This window comes from Anabrus simplex, chromosome 1 (genome assembly GCF_040414725.1).
Source record: "Anabrus simplex isolate iqAnaSimp1 chromosome 1, ASM4041472v1, whole genome shotgun sequence".
NCBI lineage: Eukaryota > Metazoa > Arthropoda > Insecta > Orthoptera > Tettigoniidae > Anabrus > Anabrus simplex.
The window spans coordinates 1,246,639,479-1,246,665,975 of NC_090265.1; the positions used below are offsets into that span (position 1 = coordinate 1,246,639,479).

General features: G+C 37.6%; 1 protein-coding gene across 1 annotated transcript in view; it reads right to left on the minus strand.

Moving 5' to 3' along the window:
• Positions 1-26,497, minus strand: part of LOC136858244 (TBC1 domain family member 19) — a 278,312-nt gene that overhangs the window by 193,639 nt on the left and 58,176 nt on the right. Inside the window, exon 5 of the mRNA XM_067137644.2 lies at positions 23,582-23,642. Coding sequence (XP_066993745.1) covers positions 23,582-23,642 — 61 coding nt within the window. The remainder of the gene's footprint in view (positions 1-23,581; positions 23,643-26,497) is intronic.

Genomic DNA, 26,497 nt, shown 5'->3' on the forward strand with positions numbered 1-26,497 from the left:
AATTCAGTCACTAATTCATAATACGACTTCATGAGTTGATAACTTTATTTTCATGTGAACATTCAAAGAACTCTGAAATTCATAATTTTTAGTGATATTTTTTATTTATTTTTATATTCAAGTGAATATTCAAAGAACTCAGAAATTTAAAAAGTTTTCCCATAATAATTTTATATAATTGCTCAGTGATAATTCTTAAACAGACTGTAGGAATTTTGTTAGAAGGACTATAGGTTTCAAGAAAAGAATAATTTAAGTGTTGTATTGAATTTACAAATGATAAAATAATTTTTGTTTTAAGACTAGGAAATCTGAAAGAAACATTCATTTTCATGAAAGTGATTCATTTTCGTTTACTACAAAAATATTCTGAGATTTTGAAAGTGCAAATAACAATTCTTACGAGAAAGAAATTACTATTAATTTGGTATTACCGGCGAAATAATAGGATTTTCTGCATCTCACAAGGAAACATCGGCAATGGTTAAATCGCCGATTGCGATGAAACTTAGAAAACACATTGAGGTACACGTAAAAACGATGTCAGCATTCATTTTGGGTGCCATCATTCATTAGGGCGTTAACTACGGGGCCTAAAAGTTGCGATATTTGAAATTCAGCGCGATCAGCGATGAATACCTGCTGGCCAATGCTAAGCCTGCACACTGCGTCCTTGGAGACACGCCTCTGCACCTCCTCCCCTTCACGCTCCAATTGGTTCGCCACCGCACGTTTCCCTTCACCCCTCGCTAGCCCGTTTTCTTAGCTGACGAAGAGAACCGGTGCTACACTTTGGGTACTCTATCAGCTCTTCCTCATATCTCTCCTTTGTAATTTCCACATTGTATTAGTCAGTTTACGTTTTATGAAATGTTTATGAAAACATTTGCACCTGGCGAGATGGCCGTGCGGTTAGAGGCGCACGACTGTGAGCTTGCATCCGGGAGATTGTGGGTTCGAATCCCACTGTCGGCAGCCCTGAAGATGGTTTGCCGTGGTTTCCCATTTTCACACCAGGCAAATGCTGGGGTTGTACCTTAATTAAGGCTATGGCCACTTCCTTCTGACTCCTACGCCATTCCTATCCCATCGTCGCCACAAAAACCTATCTGTGCGACGTAAAGCAATTAGCAAAAAAAAGTATGGTGCCTGTCGTTAATTGTGTTTTGTTTCGGTTTTCTTTTCACTATTTTTTAATGTTTCGAATAGACCAAGGATTGTTTTTGTTTACTATCAGTTACTGGCAGGGAGTTTGCCCGATGTAATGTATACGGAGTCATTTATTGTGTTGCCTTGTAATTGTTTATTGTTGTACCAGTTCGTACAATAGCCATTTAACTTTTTGCGTATGTAACTGCCACTATACCCAGAAGACGGTAGTGTGATACTTTTATATCGGTACTTGTTGAATACATAGACCTTCGTCAGCTATAACGCAAAAGTACTGATACAGTAAGACTACAGGCCTGCCTGTGATTACTGTATATCTACTGCATATATAAATGCACATCTTTTTTATTTTTCAAGGCTTTTCTTATTACATCAAACTTTACTACATTCCATGTCATACTCATATCAAAGTTGCCTATGCATTAAATTTATTTATATTCGACAACCATTGCTGCAATTGAAATGTGTTGTGAATGTTACTGCAAAACATGAATAAATCGTTCAGTACATGCACAAATAAAAACATTCTACCTATAGGACTATTCCTTATACCAGAGTACGCAATACGGAAAATACCAGTAGTTTCAAACTCGGAGTTTATAATCGTTGTTGTTTTAGTCCGCGATGTCGTTTCGTTATGACACAACTGATAGCGTACACAAAATGGGTGGGGCGTGGGGGTGGGGAGGGGACATAAAAAGATGATCTGGACCTATAACCAGGTTTTGATATCCCGAGATACCGAATCTCATTACATTCAATGAGATCCTCTACCCAGGCACGTAATTTCTTTACATAAAAAGGTATTTAACGTTGTTTAAATTTGGGAGATTTATTTAGTGGTGGGCGATTTAATTTAATTAATTCCATATGTCAAATCTAAAGGACACTACCGACAGCTTTAAGGCATTTTAGAAGTAAATAATAATTTAAGTGTAGGTAGGACGCAGTACCCCATCCCACGTTTGACCATGCCCGGTGGTACTTAACTCGGAGTTGTACCCACGAATGTGACAACTCACCGGAATTAGCAGAAATGAAAATATGACATTTGAATAAAATATGGGTATATTAGTGTAGGTTATTTATTATCATTATGTGTGAAACGGAACGTTATTTAAAGGATTTCAACAATTATAGTACGAAAAGAAGCAAAGTATAGAGCTGGTCCCGTTGAACAGCTAAGCAGCCGGCAAGCACGGAGCAAAGGGAAACGTGCGGTGGCGAACCAATCGGAGCGTGGAGGGGAGGAGGTGCAGAGGCGTGTCTCCAAGCAAGCAGTGTGCAGGCTTAGCATTGGCCAGCAGATATTCATCGCTGATCGCGTGGAGTTTGAAATGTCGCAACTTTTAGGCCCCGCAGTTAACGCCCTAATGAATGTTGGCACCCAAAATTGATGCCGACATCGTTTTTAGGCGTACCTCAATGTGTTTTCCAAGTTTCATCGCGATCGGCGACTTGACCATTGCTGATGTTCCCTTGTCAGATAAATTGAATAAAGCTGGTATGAGAAATGAACCATCTATTATTTCGCACTGCAAGTACCTTTCTCTGTATCGGATCCTAAGAACCACTCACTCCCTAAGACCCATCTCATGCTCCTGTTCCAACTTCTTTTTCCTGGTACAATATGGAACCAAAATGAAGTTTATCACATGTAAAACAGCAGTGTTCTAGGTAGTAGTGACAGCCATAAGTCTCGATGATGACTTCTGGCGTGCAGGGGAAGTTTGAATTTGCTTTAATGTTATATGTGAAAAATGATAGTTAAGACAGTATTGCTCTGAACCATTGAACTATGTTTAAAGATGGGAAAAAGCTAATATCTTGGTGGAATGATGAAGCGAGTGTAGCATGTAGACATAAAAAGAAGGCGTATCAGAAATGGCTCCAAATAAGGACTGATGCTGACAGGAAAATGTATGTAGATAACAGAACAGAGCCAAACAAATAATTTGATACTTAACTGTAGAAAGGTGCAAAGTGCAAAATTCATAAAAAATGTGATAAGTGGTTTGAAAGGTGCAGGATACTGAGGAGGATTATGTGTGAAAATGCTATGTCCGCTGAGAATTCCAAGTGATTATAAATGCCACCACAAGACGGCAACAGTGTTAAGTTGTGTGATGATTTCTTAAGAATGGTGTAATGTGCCATTCAATTGGTTTTTTTCTCTTTCCTGGTATGATAAGTGTATGTATAGACTTTTATTCTGTCCTATTTTGTGAATAACTGCTCTTCAAATGATAAGGTATGCGTATAAATATTCCCTGTGACTCTGAGTTTGCCTTGATAGAGAGAAGGAAGTCTGTGACGAAGGCATTTATACCCAGTGACCTATGCAAAATAGTTGAGGAAGCAAAGGTTGTTGAACTTTTCCAAGTAATTTCCATGAACAGTTTGAGATAATCTCTACAAAAATTCTGAACATTTCAAAAGCTGTCAGCATCACATACAATTCATCAGATGTAGAAAGTGTAACATTAAAGAATGTTACACCAACATAGAAAGGGTCCTTAAGGTGAGTCTAAAAAAAAAAAAAAAGCATTCAATCTGCTATCTTTGAATCTAGTTCCTCAATGAACTCAGTTACAGATTTATAAGCTATAAATTTCATTTTTGTTCCATACTGAAGTGCAATTATAAGAATAAATTGCCTGCTTCCTACAGCAGGTCACTACTTGTCCCCTGCCCACTCCTTTGTTACATGGCCTGCCTGCTTCTTCCAGATTGTTCTACTATATCAGACATTAGAGATTTACTTCTTTTTCTGAGGTCCTAAGTGAACTTTAAGACATCATATCATGACAAGAAGATCATAACCACAAATTTTGTTATTATGTGTAATTTAATGTTATAATTATTCCTGCAACATTGTCTTTGCCTGTTATACAGTACATATATTTTAGTTATCACATAATCTGTTAAATTTATTTGGCTGAAGATGGCCATTAAGTGGCTGAAACTAGTCCCAAGACTTATGTAATAAGGTTTTAATGGCTATTATCCCTTGCCTGAAAAGTAATGAGCATAAAGAACATTATATGCAGATCTGTGGAGAGTGACTGAAAACACAGTACCTAGAATAATTTGCTGAGACTTAGCAACAAACTGCCAATAATGTATGATAAGGAACTCTCATTTGTAACTTTGAAACGTTTGAGGAATAAATAAAACACTGCACTACAGACAGATTTTTGTAATAACTTCTGTTCATAAATTTGATACTTTGCACCTTTCTACAGTTCAGAATCCAATTGTTGAATCCTTGAAGAAGTCATGGGAAGATTTTGGTAATAATCTAGAAAGGCTAGGCCAAGCAGAAGGAAAACCTATCTGGACAGTAATAAAGAATCTTAGAAAAGAAGGGAAAAAGAAAATGAATAGTGTTTAGGGTAAAGCAGGAGAACTCACAGTAGATCTCAGGGAATCTCTGGACAGTAGAAGGAATATTTTGAAAATCTTCTCCATGTAAAAGGAAATCTTTCTGTTGATATCATGAACAACAGAGCTCATGTGGAGGACCACAATGATGCTAGTGAAATTATGCTTGAGGAAGTAGAAAAGGTGGTAAATAAAATCTTTTTCATAAAGCAGCCAGAATTGATAAAATTAGACCTGAAGTGGTGAAATTTAGTGGGAAGGCAGGGATGAAATGGCTTCATAGAGTAATATTACGCTGGAATATTAGTAAGGTACCTCTGATTGGAAGAAAGCAGCCATTACACGTATCTACAAGCAAGGGAACAGGAAAGATTCAAGTACTACCGAAGTATTCCAGTGATCAGTATAACAGGCAATGTGTTCGCTAGCATTTTGGAAGGGAGGGTGAAATCAATTGTTGAGAGTAAGTAAGATGAAAATCAGTGTGGTTTCAGACCACAGACGGGCTATCAGGATCAGATTTTCAGTAATCTGTGATGTCTGAAGCCACCTAATATCAGTTTTGATTCAGTTAATTTATAACTTTTATGCTCTTCAGTCTGCCAAAATTTATTTTTTTAAAAATTTATAAACTACCCGAAAAAGAAAACATAATATGGTAACAGAATTACATTTGAAAAACAAACAACTTAATTTCTTTTTAAGGTACACAGAAATAACAATGTCTTTTTCATGTATAATTCTGTTACCATAATTATGTTTTCTTTTCAGGTAGTTTATAATTTTATTCAAGATTATTTTTGGCAGACTGAAGAACATAACAGTTATAGATTTTCAGTATATGCCAGGTAATTAAAAAATGCTACAAGAGGAACAGACAGTATGTTTATAATTTGTATATCTAGAGAAGGCATCTGACAGAGTACCGAGGGAAAAGATGTTAGCTGTACAGGAGAATTATGAGATTAAGGGTAGAATATTAAAAGCAGTCAAATGCATTTATATTGACAACTAGGCTGCAGTGAGAACTGATGGTGGAATGAGTTATTGTTCAAGGTATTTGCAGGGTTTAGAAAGGTAGGAATCTTTCACCACTGTTATTCATAGTTTATATGGGTCATCTACTGAAAGGTATAGAGGGGCAGGGAGGGATTAAGTTAGGTGGAAATGTAGTAAGCAGTTTGGTGTACGCCAATGACTTCGTGTTAATGGCAGACAGCACTGAAAGCCTAAAAAGTTCTTTTTAAAAATACAATTTGCTTTACGTTGCACTAACACAAATAAGTCTTATGGCAACAATGGGATAGGAAAGGGCAAGGAGTGGGAAGGAAGCAGCTATGGCCTTAATTAAGGTACAGCTCCAGCACTTACCTGGAGTAAAAATAGGAAACCATGGAGAACCATCTTCAGGGCTGCCAACAGTGGGGTTTGAACTATTTAATGAATGCAAGCTGACAGCTACGTGACCCAAACCATGCACTTATTTGCTCAGTAGCCTGCAAACTAATATCTTGGAAGTTGGATGCAATGAGTATGATATGAAAATTAGACTTTCCAAGACTAAAGTGATGTCAGTAGAGAAGAAACCTAAGAGAAATGAATGTCAGACTGGGAATACATAACTGGAAAAAGTAGATAATTTCAAGTATTTAGGATGTGTTTCCTCCCAGAATGGTAATATAGAAAGCGAGATTGATTTAAGGTGCAATAAAACTAATGCAGTGATCTCGAAGTTGCGATCAACAGTATTCCTTACGAAAGAAGTCAACTCCCAGACGATAATGTTGTGAGATGGACAGTAGGCAATGGTATGATGATAAACGGGGTTAAAAGTCAGGTTGTGAGTTTCACAAATAGGAAAAGTCCTCTGAGTTTTAATTACTGTGTTGATGGGGTGAAAGTTCCTTTTGGGGATCATTGTAAGTACCTAGGTGTTATTATAAGGAAAGATCTTCAGTGGGGTAATCACATAAATGGGATTGTAAATAAAGGGTACAGATCTCTGCATATAGTGATTAGGGTATTCAGGGGTTGTAGTAAGGATGTAAAGGAGAGGACATACAAGTCTCTGATAAGACCCCAAATAGAGTATGGTTCCAGTGTATGGGACCCTCACCAGAATTACTTGATTCAAGGACTGGAAAAAATCTAAAGAAAAGTAGCTCTATTTGTTCTGGGTGATTTCCGACAAAAGAGTAGCGTTGTCGTGCGGCCGAGCGGTGTGTCGCTTGTCAATTGGCATGGGAGCAGGGTGGGTGGTCTCGGAGAATACTAAGTGAGAACAGTGACTGAATTCCCCTCTCCAAATTAAAATATATTGGCTCCTTATATACAGTATGTACACGTTCTGACGATTCTCTGAGGTAGCATGGCAATCACGTTACTCTTCAAATTAATTCTCTCTATCAGTCACTATACTGCCAATATCTCTAATCTTCTTAAGACTGTAACTTATCTCTTGTGTCTCTACTTACTGCTTCTGAAGTTACTGGAGTACAAGCTCGACTAAACCCTGACGTCTTTTATCTTCCTTATTACATAGCGTTACCTTATGCTGCTGGATGGCCTGACTGTTGGCCTCTCCGTTCTGGCTACTCTCGTCAATTACTCTTACATGACTCTCCGCTGATAACTGTCTCTATCTGACTGTCTGAAGTTACTCTCCCTTATCGCTGCTAGCTACCCTCTTTATACTCTGTGCACGGGCTGACTAATTTGTTATTGCCCGACAGTGGTGTCTTTTTTAACATTGCCGCAAAGCTATCTGTTTACAGTTTCCGGACCTTGTTTGTCCCGGTTTCCTATCTGTATTAGCTCCTAATGAGCAATCACTGACTGACTGTCGCAAACATGTTTTCCATGCACCTGTACAATTATGTACATAGATGTTTCATAAAGCTTATCAGCTCTCCATGTACAATTCCATTTTGGTCACAAATATGCTGGTTACATAAACCTCATCCGTTTTCATCAACTCTCTGCTCGATGCTGGCTGGTGTTCGGCTGATGGACAGAACAGCGTTACAAAAATGTTGCATAAAGTTTGGACTGGGAAGACTTGGGAGAAAGAAGACGAGCTCCTCGACTAAGTTGTATGTTACAAGTTATTATCTTCATGATTTTTCCGTATTGAAAGTTATTATACAAGAAAATAACAAAGGTATTTTAATGGTCCACCTATTCAATACTATCCACTTTTATGTGGTTACATTTATATAAAACTCTATAGCTGTATGTAACCACAGAAAAGTGGATAGTATTGAATAGGTGGACCAATAAAATACCTTTGTTATTTTCTTGTATAAGTGGTATGTTCCGAGCTGTCGGTGGAGAGATGCATGGAATGTCATTAGTAGACGAATAAGTGTCTTTAAAAGTAGGATAGATCACAATATGAAGATAAAGTTGGAATTCAAGAGGTCAAACTGGGGCAAATAATTGTTTATAAGAAGGGGAGTTAGAGACTGGAATAACTTACCAAGGGAGATGTTCAATAAATTTCCAGTTTCTTTGCAATCATTTAAGAAAAGGCTAGGAAAACAACAGATAGGGAATATGCCACCTGGGCGACTGCCTTAAATGCAAATCAGTAGTGATTAATGATTTAAGGACAAAACTATCTTTACACCGGTCTGCTTGCAGACCAACTTTGCTGTACAGGAGTGAAATCTGGTTGACTCAACATATCTTACTCATAAGTTAGTAGTAACAGACATGAGAGTAGTGAGAATGATTGTTGGTACAAACAGGTGGGAACAATACCAGGAGGGTACTAGGAATGAGAAGATAAAGGCTAAGTTAGAAATAGAGTTGATTGGTGAAGCTGTATGCATAAACTGGCTTTGGTTGTGGGGTCATGTGAGGCAAATGGAGCTAGATAGATTACCTAAGAGATTAGTGAACTTGGCCATGGAGGGTAAGAGACCAAGCTCAATAGCTGCAGTTGTTTCAGTGTGGCCAGTATCCAGTATTCGGGAGATAGTGGGTTCGAAGCCCACTGTCGGCAGCCCTGAAGACGGTTTTCCATGGTTTCCCATTTTCACACCAGGCAAATGCTCTGGCTGTACCTTAATTAAGGCTATGGCTGCTTCCTTCCTACTCCTAGCCCTTTGCTGTCCCATCGTCACCATAAGACCTATCTGTGTCAATGCGATGTAAAGCAACTTGTAAAGTTGTAAAGTCAAGGCCTTACACTATCAACAAACAACAATATAACAAAAACATCATCAATACAGAGTCTCACAACTGCCTCAAACTGTTTGCTGTTAACATCACAGCATAACTGACAGCACTTTGAAGAATCACTCATTACTTTCTGATACATGAACAATGGCATAGCACGAATTTCTTCCTCAATAACTGTTTTCAGCATGTTGATGTCCCGTGGTTTTCAAGCGTAAACTTTCTCCTTCAAATGCTCCCACAATCAACAATCACAGGGTGTAAAATCGGGAGAGTGAGGTGGCCATTCTGTCAGCACTCACCCTCCCACCCACCTATTTGGTTATTTGAAATTCAAAATTTCCCTCGCTAAATAATAATAATCGTGTGGCCTCAGCTACCGTGTGCAGACATTTCAATTTGATGCCATCTGGCTGTCTGCTCATCAATTTCGATGTTCCGTTTTACTCTAGGCCCACTAGATGGCAGACTGAGTAAACTGAAACTCTCTTGGGTGTCTATGGCTGAGATTTAATGAATTTTGTCGGGTAAACACCAAATGTGTCACCAGACATGCCGACATCGTACAACATGGAGTGTCGAATGGACTTTTTTCCGCCCTTCAAAAATCCGCTGCAATAGCATAGAGAGAGGATGCACCATCTTCCTGGAATATGTAATGTTGGTCCTGAACACTTTGCACCACAACTTCATTGAGGATTTCACTATTCCATTCACTGTCAACTGTCTCTACTAAAATTCACATGCCTAGCAATCCTTCCCATCCAATCATTGCCCAAACTGTCTGGCTCCATGGCTAAATGGTTAGCGTGTTGGCCTTTGGTGACAGGGGTCCTGGATTCAATTCCTGGCAGGGTCGAGAATTTTAACCATAAATGGTTTAATTTCCCTGGCATGAGGGCTGGGTTTATGTGCCGTCTTCATCATCATTTCATCCTCATCATGACGCGCAAATCACCTACAGGCGTCAAATCAAAAGACCTGCATCTGGTGAGCCGAACTTGTCCTCGGACACTCCCGGCACTAAAAGCCATAGGCCATTTCATTTTTTTAAATTGCCCAAACTGTTCCTGATCCACATTCCATATGCTTTTCTTCAATAATTTTAGGATTTTACCTCGCATAATAATGGCAGTTGTGTCGATTAAATTCCCATTCACCTGGAACACAGCTTCGTCTGAAAAATTGAATTTTTTTTGTACCAAGATTTGTCAATTTCACATTCCCTTAACACAAATTCACACAGTTCTAACTGCCAGCCAGGGTCATCTTCATTCAGTTCATGAACACAAATCAGCTTGAAAGTTTTGTACTTCTCACGTTTCAAAACATGAGATACAGTGGACTGACTGTCGTCAAATGAAATGAAATATTAATGTTTATTAAATCCCACCTATTCAATACATAAAGAGTAATTTTAATTAACCCCTCAGCGCCGACCTCTATACGTGGTATAGACCCTCTTTTCTTCCGTAGCCGCCGACCTCTATACGTGGTATAGACCCATACATGGTTTCACATTTACGGCTATAGCGTGAAGAGTTTTGGAGTTATTGATATGCAAATTGTTTTGTTTCCAAGAAGACGTTTTCGGGTTTATCAGCATTGTAAATAAGAATTGAAAAATAGTTATAATGTAGTTGTTTTGCAAGGATAATTATTTGTCAAATAAGTCTGAGCACTAATCTCTTGCTTTTTTAAAAGTCTGTTTGCTTCATTCTTTCCCACAGAATAAAATAAAGAAAAGATGATCTGAGAAGTTTGTCTTTTCGTGTGATGTTCTTTGCTCTATTTGTACATTGGGAGTGCGGTTTATTTATTATATTTGTCTTTATTTCTCGGCTTGTAATATTTTCGTAACTCTCCACGAGCGCTCTGTGTAGGCATCAGTTAGTGCTGCTTTCTGTCATACGATACGAGAACCAGTTGTTCATGGTATATATCTCGCATGAAAGACAATGTCTCGACCTTTTATCTGAAATATGTATCGAGTTGGTTTCTTTCGTCATAAATGTTATTCCCCCTCGTTCAGTTTCGTCCTGTTGCTTTCGGTCTCGCTGCAGCTTCATCAGTCCGTGTGACGCGCCGCGCTCAGCCGCGGTATGACTGACAGTAACGTGCTTGAAATATTGTATAATTCAGACGAAAGTTTAGTCGGAAGTAGTAGTGACAGTATAAGCAGCAGTGATAATGAAATAGATGATGTAGCAGTGGTAAATGATGAGAGTGACGATGAGGAGGAAACAGTACTTGGAAATTTCGTGTAAGAGACTATAGATAATTATACAGGTCAAACAGAAGTTTTCAACGATGAATTCTGATTGCTAAATTCTCTAATAATATTCACACAGGTCACAGAGACAAATATTGAGCAATTACCTGATCGGGTTCAGCTGGTGAAAGGTTTGTTTACAAAATACGCTCGCTCGGGAGGGGAACGAAATATTCAAGGCCGGCGCGCATCAGATAATACAGTTCCAAGGTTGCAGGAAAGACATTTTATCAGGAAATTAACACCCAAGAGTTGGAAATCCAAACCTCAGAGACGTTGTATCCTGTGTTCAAAACACGGCGAAAAGAAGACGTCAGTGTACTGCTTCCAGGAGTGTGACTTGAGTCCCTGTCTCAAAGAGTGCTTCGAACTCTATCACACGGAACTAAATTACTAAGGAAATGTGAAACAATTATGTAATTATCTGTATGTACATAGTTCTGTCATAAGGTATCCTAAATTTCATGAAAATCGGGCTACTCTTATACTTGTAGTAACGCTTTAAGTGAATCGATGTATTTCAGTCGCGCGTAGTTGAAAACTCATCCGGCCGCGGGGTATGAAGCTATTTAAATGGCTGCGACGCTGAGGGGTTAAGAATCAAAACTTATGAAGTAAACTATAGGGACATGTTTTGCCCTTTTTTTAAGGGCAACTTCAGCCTTAAACACATGCATAGCCTTTAGAACAACCAACGCTAACCAGAAATTATTCTTCAATCACAATACAGTCAATTCAAACAGCAACATTTATTCAGGTTCAGGCATATACAGGCACACAATGTGGCATCTCGTACATCGGACAAACAGGCCGAAGTTTTCACACTAGGTACTTGGAACATTTTAATGCCATCAAACACAACAAGTTTTCAGCTAAGAGTTCCCATAGGAAAGAAACAGGATATCATTTCACTACTATAGATCAAGAACTCACAATTATTAAAAAAGTACGTAAAGGGAAATTGATGAATGAATTAGAAAACATCTATATATTTTTAGACCAATACTATAACAAAAATCTAAACCTCAATGATATACTGCAATAGAAGCGCAAGTGTCAGTCATTTCAATGCTACCATAGCAACTGATTAACACTATAACAATAGAAAAGATAAATGAAATTACATTCAACGTTTTTCTTTAACTCACCTTTACTTTAACCAGTTAACAACATGATTGACAAGGGGGAAAGTAGATCACTGTTATACCATCTAACTCTTTAGACAATATCAATCCTACTCCATTTCTCATCTCTCTGTTGTTGCCATTCCAGTAGAGGGTATACTGTAGTTTTTCCTCAACTCTTTCTTCCCTTTACCTTTCCATTTAGTTTCACTCAGTCCTAGGATTGATATTTTCTTTCTCTCCACGATGACCACTAACTCTTCACATTTCCTAGTGAAACTCAGTACATTGATTGTTCCTATTTGAGGGTGTTGTCTTCTCCGGGGTTGTTGCACAATTGCTAGGCTTGGCCTATCATCAGGCTGTAAGCCATCATACCTGGCATGGGTCTGCGGGTGCTGTTGTCTACTCTGAGGACTCGTGTAAGTGTTGAAAGCAATTGCAGTTAATCTTCAACTGACTTGCTAGACCTAACGTTATAGAAGATTTTCTGGTCGGGGTTATCTCCCTTAGCCTTTAGTAGTCTGCTGCCACGTCTACAAGGCAGCAGATTCCAGTTGAATTTATGTCTCATTTCCTACACAATGGCTTCAACAAGCCCCCTAAGGGTGAACTTCTCTGCCCATAGCCATTGGTTCTCCCTTAGTTTGTCAGGTTTGGTAACAGCCACCCAACCCTTGGCCAGACGGTAGCAGGATGTATCTGACCTGACTTCGTAACATAATATTCCTCCTCAGGTTTTTCCAACAGATTTTCTTTACAAAATGTATTTCTCTCTCTTTAGTATCTTGATAGGCCATTAGCATTTTCATGGAAGAAGAATATTTCCTTGGTATTTTATGGAAATTCTACTCCCCTTTGTGGGATACATCAGGTACATAATTTCACATTCATTCTGAAAAAATCGAGGTATATGATTACATCTACATAATTTTCAGCAGTAGAAGCTTTGTCTACTAAGTGATGGGTAGATGAGGGTAAGAGTACATGAAGGGCTAAGAGTACGCAGCTTATGGTAACACTAACAAGGATTTGGCGGTGTGTCATCATAACAAGACTGAGTGCAGTTTACTTCGAAGTAAATGTTGCTGTGAATTAGAGGAAACTTGTTTTTTGGATACTTCCACAATAAATTTTATAATTTCTATGATAGGAGTGTAAGGTTTCTGACTGTACATAAAGTGAGTTCATTTTATATGATAACAATTTTGTTTCATGTAGTCCATGCTGTTATGTTAATTTCCAATATATTGGTAATGCTTCTGCCAATCAGCAAGATTTTTGAAACACTGAACTGAACGGTTAAAGGATCCCACACAGAACACAATATTCAGTTCCGTACGGTTTGGGGTAATACAGATTTGGGACGATTATCACTGCTTACCGAGCGGACTGCTCACATTACAGCAACACTCGGGAATTTTTTATAAGACATGATTTAGACACTTAGTTTTTTTTTTGCTAGTTGCTTTACGTCGCATCGACACAGATAGGTCTTATGGCGACGATGGGATAGGAAAGGCCTAGCCGTTGGAAGGAAGCGGCCGTGGCCTTAATTAAGGTTACAGCTCCAGCATTTGCCTGGTGTGAAAATGGGAAACCATGGAAAACCATTTTCAGGGCTGCCGACAGTGGGATTTGAACCCACTATCTCCCGGATGCAAGCTCACAGCCGCGTGCCCCTGACCGCACGGCCAACTCGCCCGGTTAGACACTTAGTATTTGTACATCTATGAAGTAGCAATCTGGACATCATTTCCAAATGCTCTCAGAATTTCACCAAAACTTACAGCACCCATTCTGAAGTACAGGTATATATGCTGTTGTTCTCATCTTTTACAAGTGTGGGAATCAATGTATAAAATTCCCTGTTTCTCTCTTGTCATATTTATATCATGGACCCAAGTGCTTCTTTTTAGCCTAAATTAATAACATTGAAACCACTGACACACATTTCATTAATAAAATCTCTCTATGCAATTATACATATGTGTAATCATTCATGACATACTGAACCTATGCAAATTTAGTGTAAGTAAAATACTTACTGTAGTTCACCTTCATCTTCATCATGAGTGACTGCCATAAGTAAGATTTCTTCCTCCAAAGATGGATTCATGACTGTTTACCAAGGTGATATATTGATAACATCGAGTTCTTAGGAATATCATGCCAATGTAGGGGCTCCTATTTACCGCAGTACAATTAGATATAGTCTGGAACAGTCCTGAACTGAATATCACATCTGTGTGTGGAAGCCTTAAGAGTACGTGCCACATCTGAAGGTGCGTACTCTTGGCTACCCTCTGAAAAATATCTGGTCATCATTTGTTTCTTCTTTTTTGCTTCTGATATTGGCAAATTGTGGACCGTGTAAAACTTACGAGTTTCTAGCCAGACTTTTCTCATCTTCCCAGAATTTCTTCATTCTCTCGCATCTTGCCCAGAAAGAATTTTTGTCATTGTGGGTAGACATGATGACAGGTAATGTGTTCTAAAGGAGTGGATATTTCTTTCATCTCTAAACATATATGGTCTTCATTGGGTAGTCATCATGATGTTGGATCAGTAAACTGCTTTAAGAAACATGCAAGTATTACCTATTGTACTTGTTATATCCTCTCTTTTGAATATAAAAATAAAGGATATCTATATCAACAGTAAACACCATAATCAAGTAAGTGGCATTAGTGGTTTAACACGCTGAATTATGTTTATTTATAGGCTGATTCGTGTACTTTGTGGCGTATTGAGGTGTATAGTGCCCCAGTTGATGTTATCTATCACACCTGTGCTCCCATTATAGAAAATTTTCACTAAATAAGTGTGCTGAATTTTTGCCAAGATGACAGCCATTTTGATTTATATTGTTTGGCGTTGATTTATATGTCCAATAGCTTTAAGTGTATACAAAGAAGCTAACGATAAACCAACGACATCTAGGCGGTAATTCCAACATATTACTAAGGTAGCCGCTTGTTATCATGTAAGTGTTCTGTGTCCATTAATCATTCACCGTCTGAATTAGGCTGTTTCTCTCTTCCTGCCATCTTTAACTCTCTTTAAATATCCCACTATAATACCTTCAATTCATGGTTTGCATTTACAAGACGAAATAATTTACACATCCCTACTTTCTGATATATTCTACAGTTTCATAGTAATAATGTCTATGCACCTAATAAATTATCATCATTGACAAATATAATCTGTAACTATATTATCGAGGTTATACATCCTGTACTATGTCTGCAAATGACACCAATAAGAGTACCACTGATAACAAAACACAATGTCAATTTTGCGGGCAAATGTATAAAGGCCTTAAGATACATATAAGTAAATCACACCCAGAGCAATACAGAGCCAGCTTGTTGAATCCATCTATGACCACACCTAGCCAGTCTAAGAATCCACCTTCAGATCCTGTTCCTATTTCTAGTAAAAATGGTCAGTCAACGAAGTTGGATATAACCTCTGATCAAAGACAGCAAAAAAATAAACCTTACCACGACGAACTGAGTAAATGGCTAGGTATTTTTCAGCATAAACTGAGTGATGCTGAATTCAATGAACAAGTCACTAATTTTGTAAACTTCCTTGCCACAGCTACAGACCTACTGCCAGGTCCAAAGAGTCCAGTTACTAGATATATTGAAGCTCGTAAACGTGGCACTTACAAAAATAACAACTGGCAGTATAAAACCTCCAGTAACCCACAGAGATCCTCTAAGAATGATCGTGAACGTCGGAAGGCTAAATTCGAGTATGAACTGACTCAATATGAATATTTTTACCAAAGGAGGAAAGCAATTAGAAAAATTTTAAGCGGCAAAAGAACTAATAATTTGAAACTAGAGAAAGATGTTGTTGAAGGATATTTTAGGAACAGATTTGAAACTCCTAATGATTGCATGAGACACTCCTATATTGGTTATACGAATGAAACCTTAGACGATACAATTTCAATATCTCAAGAGTTAGTTTTCTCTATTATCAAGAGCATAGCAATTGACACTAGCCCAGGTCCGGATAAGGTTTTATTGAAATCTGTTTATGATCCACTTGCTGCCAATATTTTAGCCCATATCATCAGAAGAATATTTGAAAGTGGGTTCATTCCTGAGGTTCTTAAGGCAGCGAGGACTGTTCTTATACATAAAGGCGGTGAAGAGAATGATCTGTCCAAATGGAGACCGATTAGTATTTGCTCCATTATTCGGCGCATATTAAGTAAAATCCTTGATAAAATTGTAAGGGAATACATCCCTTTGAACCAGTTCCAAAGAGGTTTTGTCATGACCCCTGGCTCTTTCATTAACGTGAATATTGTTGATGGCATTTTACGAACAGCTGGAATGAAAAAGATTTCAGGCTGCATAGTATTCCTCGACATCATCCAAGACGATTTTGTATTGATTAGGTGGTCTAATAAATAACTTAATGTTATTATTTCAATCAGCAAAGCGTTCGATAGTATAGGACACAATCACTTAAAGGCGACAATAGAGAACTCTATACTACCCAGATCCATTAAGAAGTTACTAGTCAACCTTCTCACAGAAAACACAACACAAATTCAAACTGCTCGTGGTCATACAGATAAGATAAACATCAAATGTGGAGTGATGCAAGGAGATCCCATTTCACCTTTCTTATTTAACTGGGGTATAAACCACATCCTTGATGAACTCACAGACATCAAAGTATCAGAAATGTATGGTTTTCAATTGAGTCCTAACACTGTACCTTTAACATCCCTATGCTTTGCCGACGATCTGGTGATCATAGCTAAAGACCAAGCAGCAGCTTCAATCCTAGTCACTTCTGTCATAAATCTGCTTCAAGAAATAGGCTTGCATATAAATGCAGACAAATCAAATGCCATTATTATAGAAAATGGTAAACTTCATTCTGATGATATCGTGACGGTCTCTGGAAACATTAGAAGTATAAATGATAGTGAAGAAATAAAATATTTAGGGGCAACTTTCAGACAGACTTTAGTCTTCAATGAACATCAGGTACTTGAAAAATTGAAAGCTAACTTAGATCAGATTACCAGGACTCACTTACTCCAACCGCATCAAAAATTGACTGTAATAAATCAGTTTATTGGCCCTACACTGATATACCCCTTCCAGACTGTTTCGGTTGAGAAAATTCCCAAATCAAGTCTGTTGAAAGCCGACAACATGATCAGAAGCGCACTTAGAAATTCTACAACTTCCGAGTGACACACCGACAAGTATGATCTATTCGAGCCACAAATATAAATGGTTAGCACTAATGCGCGCTACTTGGGAAGCGTACCTTCAACAGCTGAACATCAATCTTAAGCTAGAAGCTGTGAATGATTCGCACGTAAATGCTGTTCGAAATTTCACAGCAATAAAAACTTGCTGCCTATCTGAACTTCAACTCAATGAGGAGACATCAACGAAATCTGTTAGACAACTGCGCGATATACTTAGAACACGCGAATTTGAAGCTTGGTGTGCATATCCACAAAAAGGAAGAGGTGTTGAGTTATTTGCTCAAGTTCCTGCTGCTAATTCTTGGGTTACCAGAAGAGATGGTTTAACTTGTTCGGAATGGAGGAAGATGTTGAAGATGACCGCGATGGTTGCACCAGTACGTACTCTGCCGGGACGTTCTACCAGCACAGGCCACTGCAGACACTGCAGTGAGTATGAAACCTTACCACATGTGCTGGGGAGTTGCCCTCAAGGAGAACTGCTTAGGATCAGACGCCATAACATCATCAGAAACCTGATTGCTAATGCTCTTCGTCTCAAAAATCTAGAAGTGTTTGAAGAAGTCCACTGCCTCGCCGAAGGAGGCAGCACTCGCAGGATTGATATTATAGTGATTGACAGACGGAGGAACGAAGCAGAAATTATTGATCCTACGGTACGCTTTGAATCTTCAGCCTCTCAGCCGACTGACATAGACAATGAGAAAAAGGATATCTATAATCCAACCATCCCTTTCTTTCTTAAGTCGTATAACCTTAAAAGAATTACGGTGACTGGACTTTTCTTTGGCGCGAGGGGAACAATTCCCAAATCTTTCGTCACATGGCGACAAAAATATAAACTAGCGAGAAGCCTACAAGATGAGATAGTCATCTCACTCATCAAATACTCCGTTTCGATTCTTCGTCACCATTTATATGGAGTTCATGCCATTTAACATGGTTAATTGTAACCTATCAATTTTTTAAACATTGATCTTTTTTATCTTCCCTCAAAATTGTTATTGTGTATTATTCTGTGTCTTATGGCAAATCTAGGGTGTCCTGGATCAGACTAGATACTGATTCAACATAAGCAAGACAGAAGACTGATAGTCCGATAGATTTATCATTAATACATTGCGTTTTACAATTGGCTTTACGTCACACCAACACAGATAGGTCTTATGGCAACGATGGGATAGGAAAGGGCCAGGAGAGGGAAGGAAGCAGCCGTGGCGTTAATTAAGGTGCAAGAATGGTAAATCACAGAAAACCATCTTCACAGCTGTCAACAATGCAGTTCATCCTTTTGATCAAACGGCTTTTATTCTTCTCGCATGCCTGTTCTCAAGAAGACGAACATTCACAGTTCTTATAATTTATTGAAGTAATTTTTCATTTTCACCTAATAGTGACATTTTACAAGACAGGAGACTGTTGGTCTGACAGATTTATCATTAATACATTGCGTTTTACAATTGGCTTTACGTCACACCAACACAGATAGGTCTTATGGCAACGATGGGATAGGAAAGGGCCAGGAGTGGGAAGGAAGCAGCTGTGGCCTTAATTAAGGTGCGAAAATGGTAAATCACAGAAAACCATCTTCATAGCTGTCAACAATGCAGTTCATCCTTTTGATCAAATGGCTTTTATTCTTCTCATATGCCCGTTCTCAAGAAGACGAACATTCACAGTTCTTATAATTTATTGAAGTAATTTTTCATTTTCACCTAATAGTGACATTTTACACTACTGTCACTATGTCTGAACTTAACGCCAGCAGAGACTTGTCTCATTCCTGCCGTTGGGACCAAAAAAATTGAACTACGGAAGGAAACAGAATCTTGACAAGTGTGACTGAATGCCTTTGAAAGTGTCCCTCTTAAGCATTTTAGTGAACTATGAAGGCCATCAACACACTCATCACAGTCTATTATGCAGCAATGGTGATACTAATTTATAATTGTACAGTCTTGCTTAAACTGTATGCAGGTGTCTATGACACCTGCCTTCATCCTTTATCTTCGAAAGTGTGGATATAACAAGTATAAATGTATCAAAATAGGTTGGTTTGATAGTCTGAAAGTACAAAAGGTAGGACTTGCATGTTTCTTAAAGCAATTTACTGCTCCAGAGTTATGATGACTACTCAATGAAGACCACCTAGGTCACAAACAGAAGAAAATCCATTTTTAGAATGCATTTTCTACAATCAGGTCAACCCATAATGACAAAAGATGCTTTCTGGGCAATTCTCAACAAGAAAACCTCTGTTAGTGCCTCTTGAAGACACCTCATCAATGCCAGTGATCTCAACAGACAGGTCAGATGTAAAAAAAGAAAACCCTGGAGTAATGGCAGATGTGAATATGGAGCGAAGAACAGAAATGATCAGCAAATCTTTAAATAAGCAGAAACACAGGATTTCATTATCCCCAAACAGTATGATTAAACTACGAGAGTACAACTGCAACATAAAGTGACTAAATCCTTGTCAGGCAGTGAGACCTCAAAGTAAGATTCAAAAGTCATATTATATGAAACAGTCATGTCTTATAACAGACCCAACCTCAGCAAGATACACACCAAACCACCAACAACTGGTGAAAATCAAATGATGTCTCTTTAAAAAGGAATGCATCACCAGTTTCCTTTGATAATTTGAAAAAAATCTGTATCAAAATAAGAATATAATTCAACTGGTTTTTTTTAAGTTGCACAGTTTTGACTCATGGCTTCTGAACTACAAGACTACCTGTTAATAACAGAGGCTGATAATTTCACTGCTTTGATTCTTAAAATGACAATCAATGCCACCCTCATAAAATTCATAAGAGCACACAAGGCACTCAGGACAGATGCAAGTTGAAACTTCTGGCCTTGGAACTGTATGGGATGCGTCTTATCCAACAGATACCATAAAATGGGGTAATTTTGGCTATTCAGGGTAAATTCAGCCACTGACACATGGCAACACTGATTTTTCTCCTGCCGCCTATAATATAAAAGATGAATCACTTGCGACAACTAAAATACGTGTGCAATAGAATACTCTATCAATACTCGCTAGTTCAAAGAATATAGGCGGGCTCATTGTTGAGTCAAGCGATTTATTTCACAGCACTGACTATTGTCTTGTTGGGTAACATTGGAAACCAAACTGTTCTCCAGCCCCAGCATTTGATTCTCTACTCCAGCGGTTTATGGTGTTAGAAAGTAAGTACATCTGGTAACTGATCAACTCAATTTGATGAATTTTGGCCAAATTTTTTATGGAATTGTTTTGTGATAAAAGTTGCCACCTTCCAGGGTAACTTCGTCCGTGCCAAGAAGATACAAGAAAGTTTTAGGTGGCCACGGATATTGTAATTACAATCCTGTTTACCTAAAAAAAAAAAATAAAAAACAACGCGTTAGAAGAGATAAAGAAAAGTACAATAATGGTTCGGCAAGCTTCGAAGAAATATGTTGTTCCACAATCAACCCTGCAAGACAAGCTGAACAAGAAGCACATGGAAAAAATAGGACGTCCATGCATTCTTTCAGCTGAGGTTTGCATTGATGCTTATATGTATGTGCTTCCTTTATACCCCCGAGGTACTGCTAACCAAGATATTATAATTAGGGCCTACCTATTATCTCTGGTATTTGTTTTCAGGAAGGAGCCAACTCTACCTAAAACAGTTTTCAAGGCAGCCCTGGAGGATATAGGGGATGAAAGGTTGAAAGGTAGCCTGAAATCAAGCTTCAAAGCTGCAGGACTCCATCCTCTAAATAGAAATGCTGTCCTAAAAAAGACTTTCTGACTTTACCGAAAATCAGAGTTCGGAAAAGTCATGGTGTGTATTATTCATGAATCTCCTGAAGACATCTCGATTAGGAGAAAATAATTTCAGATTCAAAGGAAAATGACTGAATGTGAGGCCTGGATGAAGTGTAACCACAAACCACATATCAGAGCAACCCCAAGATGAACAGGAGCAGCTTGAAGAAAATGATGAACTTTGCAGCCAAGCAGAGAAAATTTCAACTGAAGGCAGGCCAGCAAGTTTGAAAATACAAGCAGATGGGTCTAATAATTATGAAGTACGAAATTTTGTACTTGTAAAATTTTCCAAGGACAAAATTAAGCGACTTTATGTCAGAGAAGTTAAAGAAACTGGAGAGCACTTGCTAGTGAAGTTTTCGAGGAAGAAAGCTGGAAAGGATGTGTTCTTCACTTTCCCTGTGAAGTCCAGAAAGATGATATTGTGAGGAAATTGGAAGTTCGTGACCCAGTCAGACGTGGGCAAAACAAATTCAAGAGCTTAACTGAGAGCCCACATATTTTTTAATGTAGAAGCCAAAGTATTGTAAGGTCAATCTAAGAGTTTTTCTTTTTCCAACTTGCTTTTCTCTTCATAAATTGGACTCAAGAAAATATGATTTTGCTCTCTTGATTATTTTTATGCCATTAAAAATAGTTACATAACATAATATATATCGTTTGTATCTTGTAGGCTTAAGTTAAAATAAACATGTTTATTCTTTGTGGAAAACGTAAGTTGTTCGCAAATATCTTGAAAATGTGATCACTATATGTCTGTTTTACCATGAATTGTTTTAATTTGTTTGCTAATTATTGATATTGGGCATTCTACAAGTTTTTAAAAACATTCACGGTGGCCAAAGTAACACTAAGTAGGAGGAAACGTCGTTCTTGAGTGATTTATATGGTGACCGAGGTTGCCCCGAAACATGGGTAACTCCGGCTGCTTTTTCGATAATCATAATTCATTACTGAGTAACAATTACCATTATGTACATGCATAACAATGAAGAACAAACATGGCAGAACTTAAGGTATATTATTTTTTTCTAGAAAATGGAGGAAGTATTCCATGTTAAATTTTTTTAAAATATACGAAAAAATGGCCAAATTTACCCCATTTTACGGTACAAGGAAACTAAAATTTATTTGATGAAATAAGGTGAGAAGGGAGAGACGAGTCAACTTTTTGTACAAGGACAGAGACCAGCAGAGGTATTTTATGATGATCATTTTACAAAGCTCACTTCTGCAGTTGTTGATAAATACCTCATTTTATGTTATTAAAATTATATTTTCACATGAAACAGTTATTAAAGAGACAGTTATCACATCAATAAAATGAACGCTTTACAACCAGATTTCATATACTAAAAATATTTATGAATTAATTTATTGAAAACCACCTATTCAATACTTTTAAAGTCTTTAAGACTATGATACAATCATTATATTAAAGTTTTAGCATATGGTACATGTTTCACGTGTCACTGCAGGCATCATCAGCCATAAATTCTAAACTCAAAGTTAGAGCTCTGAGTGGATGCTATACTAAAACTATTCTCAATTTTTTTTTCTTAAAATAATTTTCACTGATGTACAAGAACATCATGGTCATATTCGGAGTGAACTGGTCGATCATGCCTTAAACTCTTCATGGGATGTCCTACTCATGTTCACATCTAATGGAGATGATGCAAATATATCAACTCTCATAATGCCGATACTGGGAAGGCAATTGAAGTCTATTGGAATCACAACATCTGCACATTTCTTTTAGCATATATAGGAGAGCAAACACGTTCAGTTTATATGGTTTTAAGGATAGCCAGAATCTTCTATAGATCAACTCACTTCCTTAAAGAAATGAGAATCTCTATTTAAAATTTTTTTTTTTTTTTGAAGTGAAGTGTCGGTTAGATGGCAAGATAGCTAGTAGAGGATGCTTCACCAAGTCTTATTTAAATAAATGATTCCATCTTCTCTTAAACATGCAGTATGTTGTTTAGGTCATGAAGTTCACGATCGGCCAGTTCACTCCAAATATGACCATGATGTTCTTGTACATCAGTGCAAATTGTTGTAAAAAATATAAATAAATAAATAACTTTTGAGAATAGTTTTAGTATAGCATCCACTCAGAGCTCTGACTTGGAGTTTAGAATTTATGGCTGATGATGCCTGCAATGACAGGTGAAACATGTACCATATGCTTAAACTTTAATATAATGATTGTATCATAGTCATAAAGATTTTAAAAGTATTGAATAAGTGGTTTTCAATAAATTAATTTTTAAATATTTTTAATATATTGAATTTCAGTACGGTCAAAATGAAAAGTCACTTGTAAACCAGATTTAATTCGTGAACTCAACAGAGAGTGACTTTAAGTAACTTACCAATTCAGCCAAAGTTTTAACCTTGAGTGGTATTTGTGTGAAATCCCATGAACCAGAACCACTGAAAAACAAAAAAAGGCAACTTAGGACTTGGTTGTGATAACTAATATGACACAAAAAGTGAAATACAGTCGAACCTGCCCTAACGGACAACCTTATTCAGTGAACACCTCCCTATATGGACAATTTTCCTCAGAACTGATTTTATTTTACATAAGACAAGTGTTAAATAGGCCTCATTTAAGCAGACATCTCATACTCCGGACAGCGGACATTGCCACCTGTCCCGTCCACTTGACTTAAGCGGACACTTTACACGTCGCAGGACAATTTATTATGTCGGACCACATGTCATCCTTTCTTTTAAAACCATTCTTCAGACATAAGGAAATCCCTTTTGAATGTTTGTACTATTTCGAGTACAAGGGGAGAGAAGGTACATCGGAATGCAGTTCTACCTAGTGGTGTATAGGCCTATTCCGAGAATTCTAATTGCCCAGAAATGCTGCCAGAGACTGTCGACTTCCAAGTTACCTGGGGATTTTCTTCCCTTCTTGCATCATTCTATTTATAACTTGGATTGTCGCTGATAAGGTCGAGCTCAGGTAGTCAACTTGAGAAGGAATAGACAGTACAGGCATTAATTAGTGAGACAGAAATACCGTAGCATTTCAGTTGTCTGTTCAACATGAGTAACAAGGGATTACTTTATGAAGCTGTAATATTTATAAATGATGTAAAATCAGTTATAACAACTCTCTATGAAATATTAACACAGAAATGACTTAGAATAATAAAAATAAAGATGTGTATGTTTATTCTTAAGGTGGATGCTCTTTGCCGTTAAAATGTTCAATTATTTTTACAAACTTGTTTTAGAGGACACCTCTCGTAACGGACACTTTTCCTCGGAACCGACGATGTCCGCAGAAGGGAGGTTCTAGTGTACAAGCATAAAGTAAAAATCTACTATTCTCAAACAATAAAATCATAAGGTTCCACAAACTCATCTTAATGAAGTCTGTATCAGTCTTTCAGCAACCTGAACTGCAGGCATGCAGATTTTTTCTTCTTTCTATATTCTATTTGGTTTAAAAGTTGGATTGCTTGAGCAATTTTCGAAAGGAAAGATATACAGTGAAACAAACCTAAGGCCCCTGATGGAAATATGGCCAAGCTAGGTTTGTATCATTTCTAGAATGCAATTTACAGGTTTCTTAAACCTTTTATGGGATAATAAACATTGCATAATTCCTGATAAGGAAAGAAACTAATTAAATATTCTACTAAATTGGAATCATAGAAAAAGAGATTCCCCTTCTATGTCTAATTTTGTTCCATAATTAACATATTGAAGACTGGCATATTTGTAGCACATTAATTGCTGTAAACTGAGCATGTTAGCTATATTTTGAGGCTTTATAATTTCAACACTTTTGAGATAAATGAATTATTTTTGTTGTATCCAAAACTATAATTATCTGTCTCAGCAATGAACTTATTTAATTCTTTGATTCTGACAATGAAATATGAAAAGGGGCCAATACATTTAACACATTTTTGAGGTTTATAAATTTTTAATTTTTAATCATGTTTGAATTTTTTTCATATTTACATCTAACATTGTTATTACTGTATTATTATTATTATTATTGAAAATGCACACATGCCGTACAGAAAAAGAAACCCATTACATTACATTCTTTGCTATAAGCTGTCATGGATTTCTGTCTATTCCTGCATTTTATAATATGGTATCTATCACAGAATTCCAAGCACAACTCACACACACATTCTTCATTTGGTTTGTGAAATAATTTGTTGCAGCACACCTTGTGGTGAAAACCATGGATCGACAGTCTCGTTGTCACGTGTCGCATATCATGATTAGCTTCCATCCAGGTCCTGTCTTGCATAGCAGATGTTGCATAGAAGTCCTCCGGTATGTTGTTTTTCTTCTCATGCAGATCTTGTATAAGTTGTTTGAAGCTGGTACTAGCTGGAAGTATGAGCTCGCATCTCAGATCCTCTATTAAGAAGGTCTCCCTGGTAAGCTCATACACTAGCCTCGATCTTGCATGCGGGACTCCTAAAATTCTCTTCAGGCATTTAGCCTTTACTCGCTCCAATTCTTCCAGCTGTTTGTATGTGAGGTATTCTCCCACTTATTCTAGGCCGTACGTCAGAACAGGTAGTATATTTAACCTATACAGGTCCATAGCTGTGCTGATCAATAGTTGTGTGATGTTTCTGATTTCATTCATAGCTCTAGTGGCTGCCACTGCTCTAGATCTTATATGTTATCTGAAACTCTTTCCCGTTGTTTTGATTGTGATACCTAGATATTTAAAATTGTTAGCCCTCTTGAGTATTTTGCCATTGCATTTGACGTTCTCTGCTTCAGTGAGTCTTCCTCCTTTCCTAAACAGTACCAATTCCATCTTCTCTTCGTTTATCTGAATGTCGTTTCTCTCTGCCCATTCACATACTGTGTTTATCGATACTTGCAGTTTATCTATATCTGTTGCTGCGATAACCATGTCATCAGCGTATATGTATGTGCTTGTTCCTGCCATTCTTCTGGTGACATTGTTCGTGAGAACATTAAATATAGTAGGGCTGAGTGGATCGCCTTGGAGGACACCGTTCGTTTGTGACAGCCAGTCAGATATGCCTATTCCATTATTTATCTGTATGTGATTTTCTGCCAGTATATTTGATATCAGGGTCGTTGTGCTTGTTCTTCCAATTAGTTCCTCCAGTTTATCTATTAATACCTTTCTGTTGACCATATCGGAGGCTTTTGAGTAGTCAACAAAAAATACATATAGTTTTCCTTTTGGTCTTTCTATTGTCTGTTTTATTTGTTCCAACAGATTTTCTACTGCCAGAGTCGTGGACCTTTTCTTTCTAAAA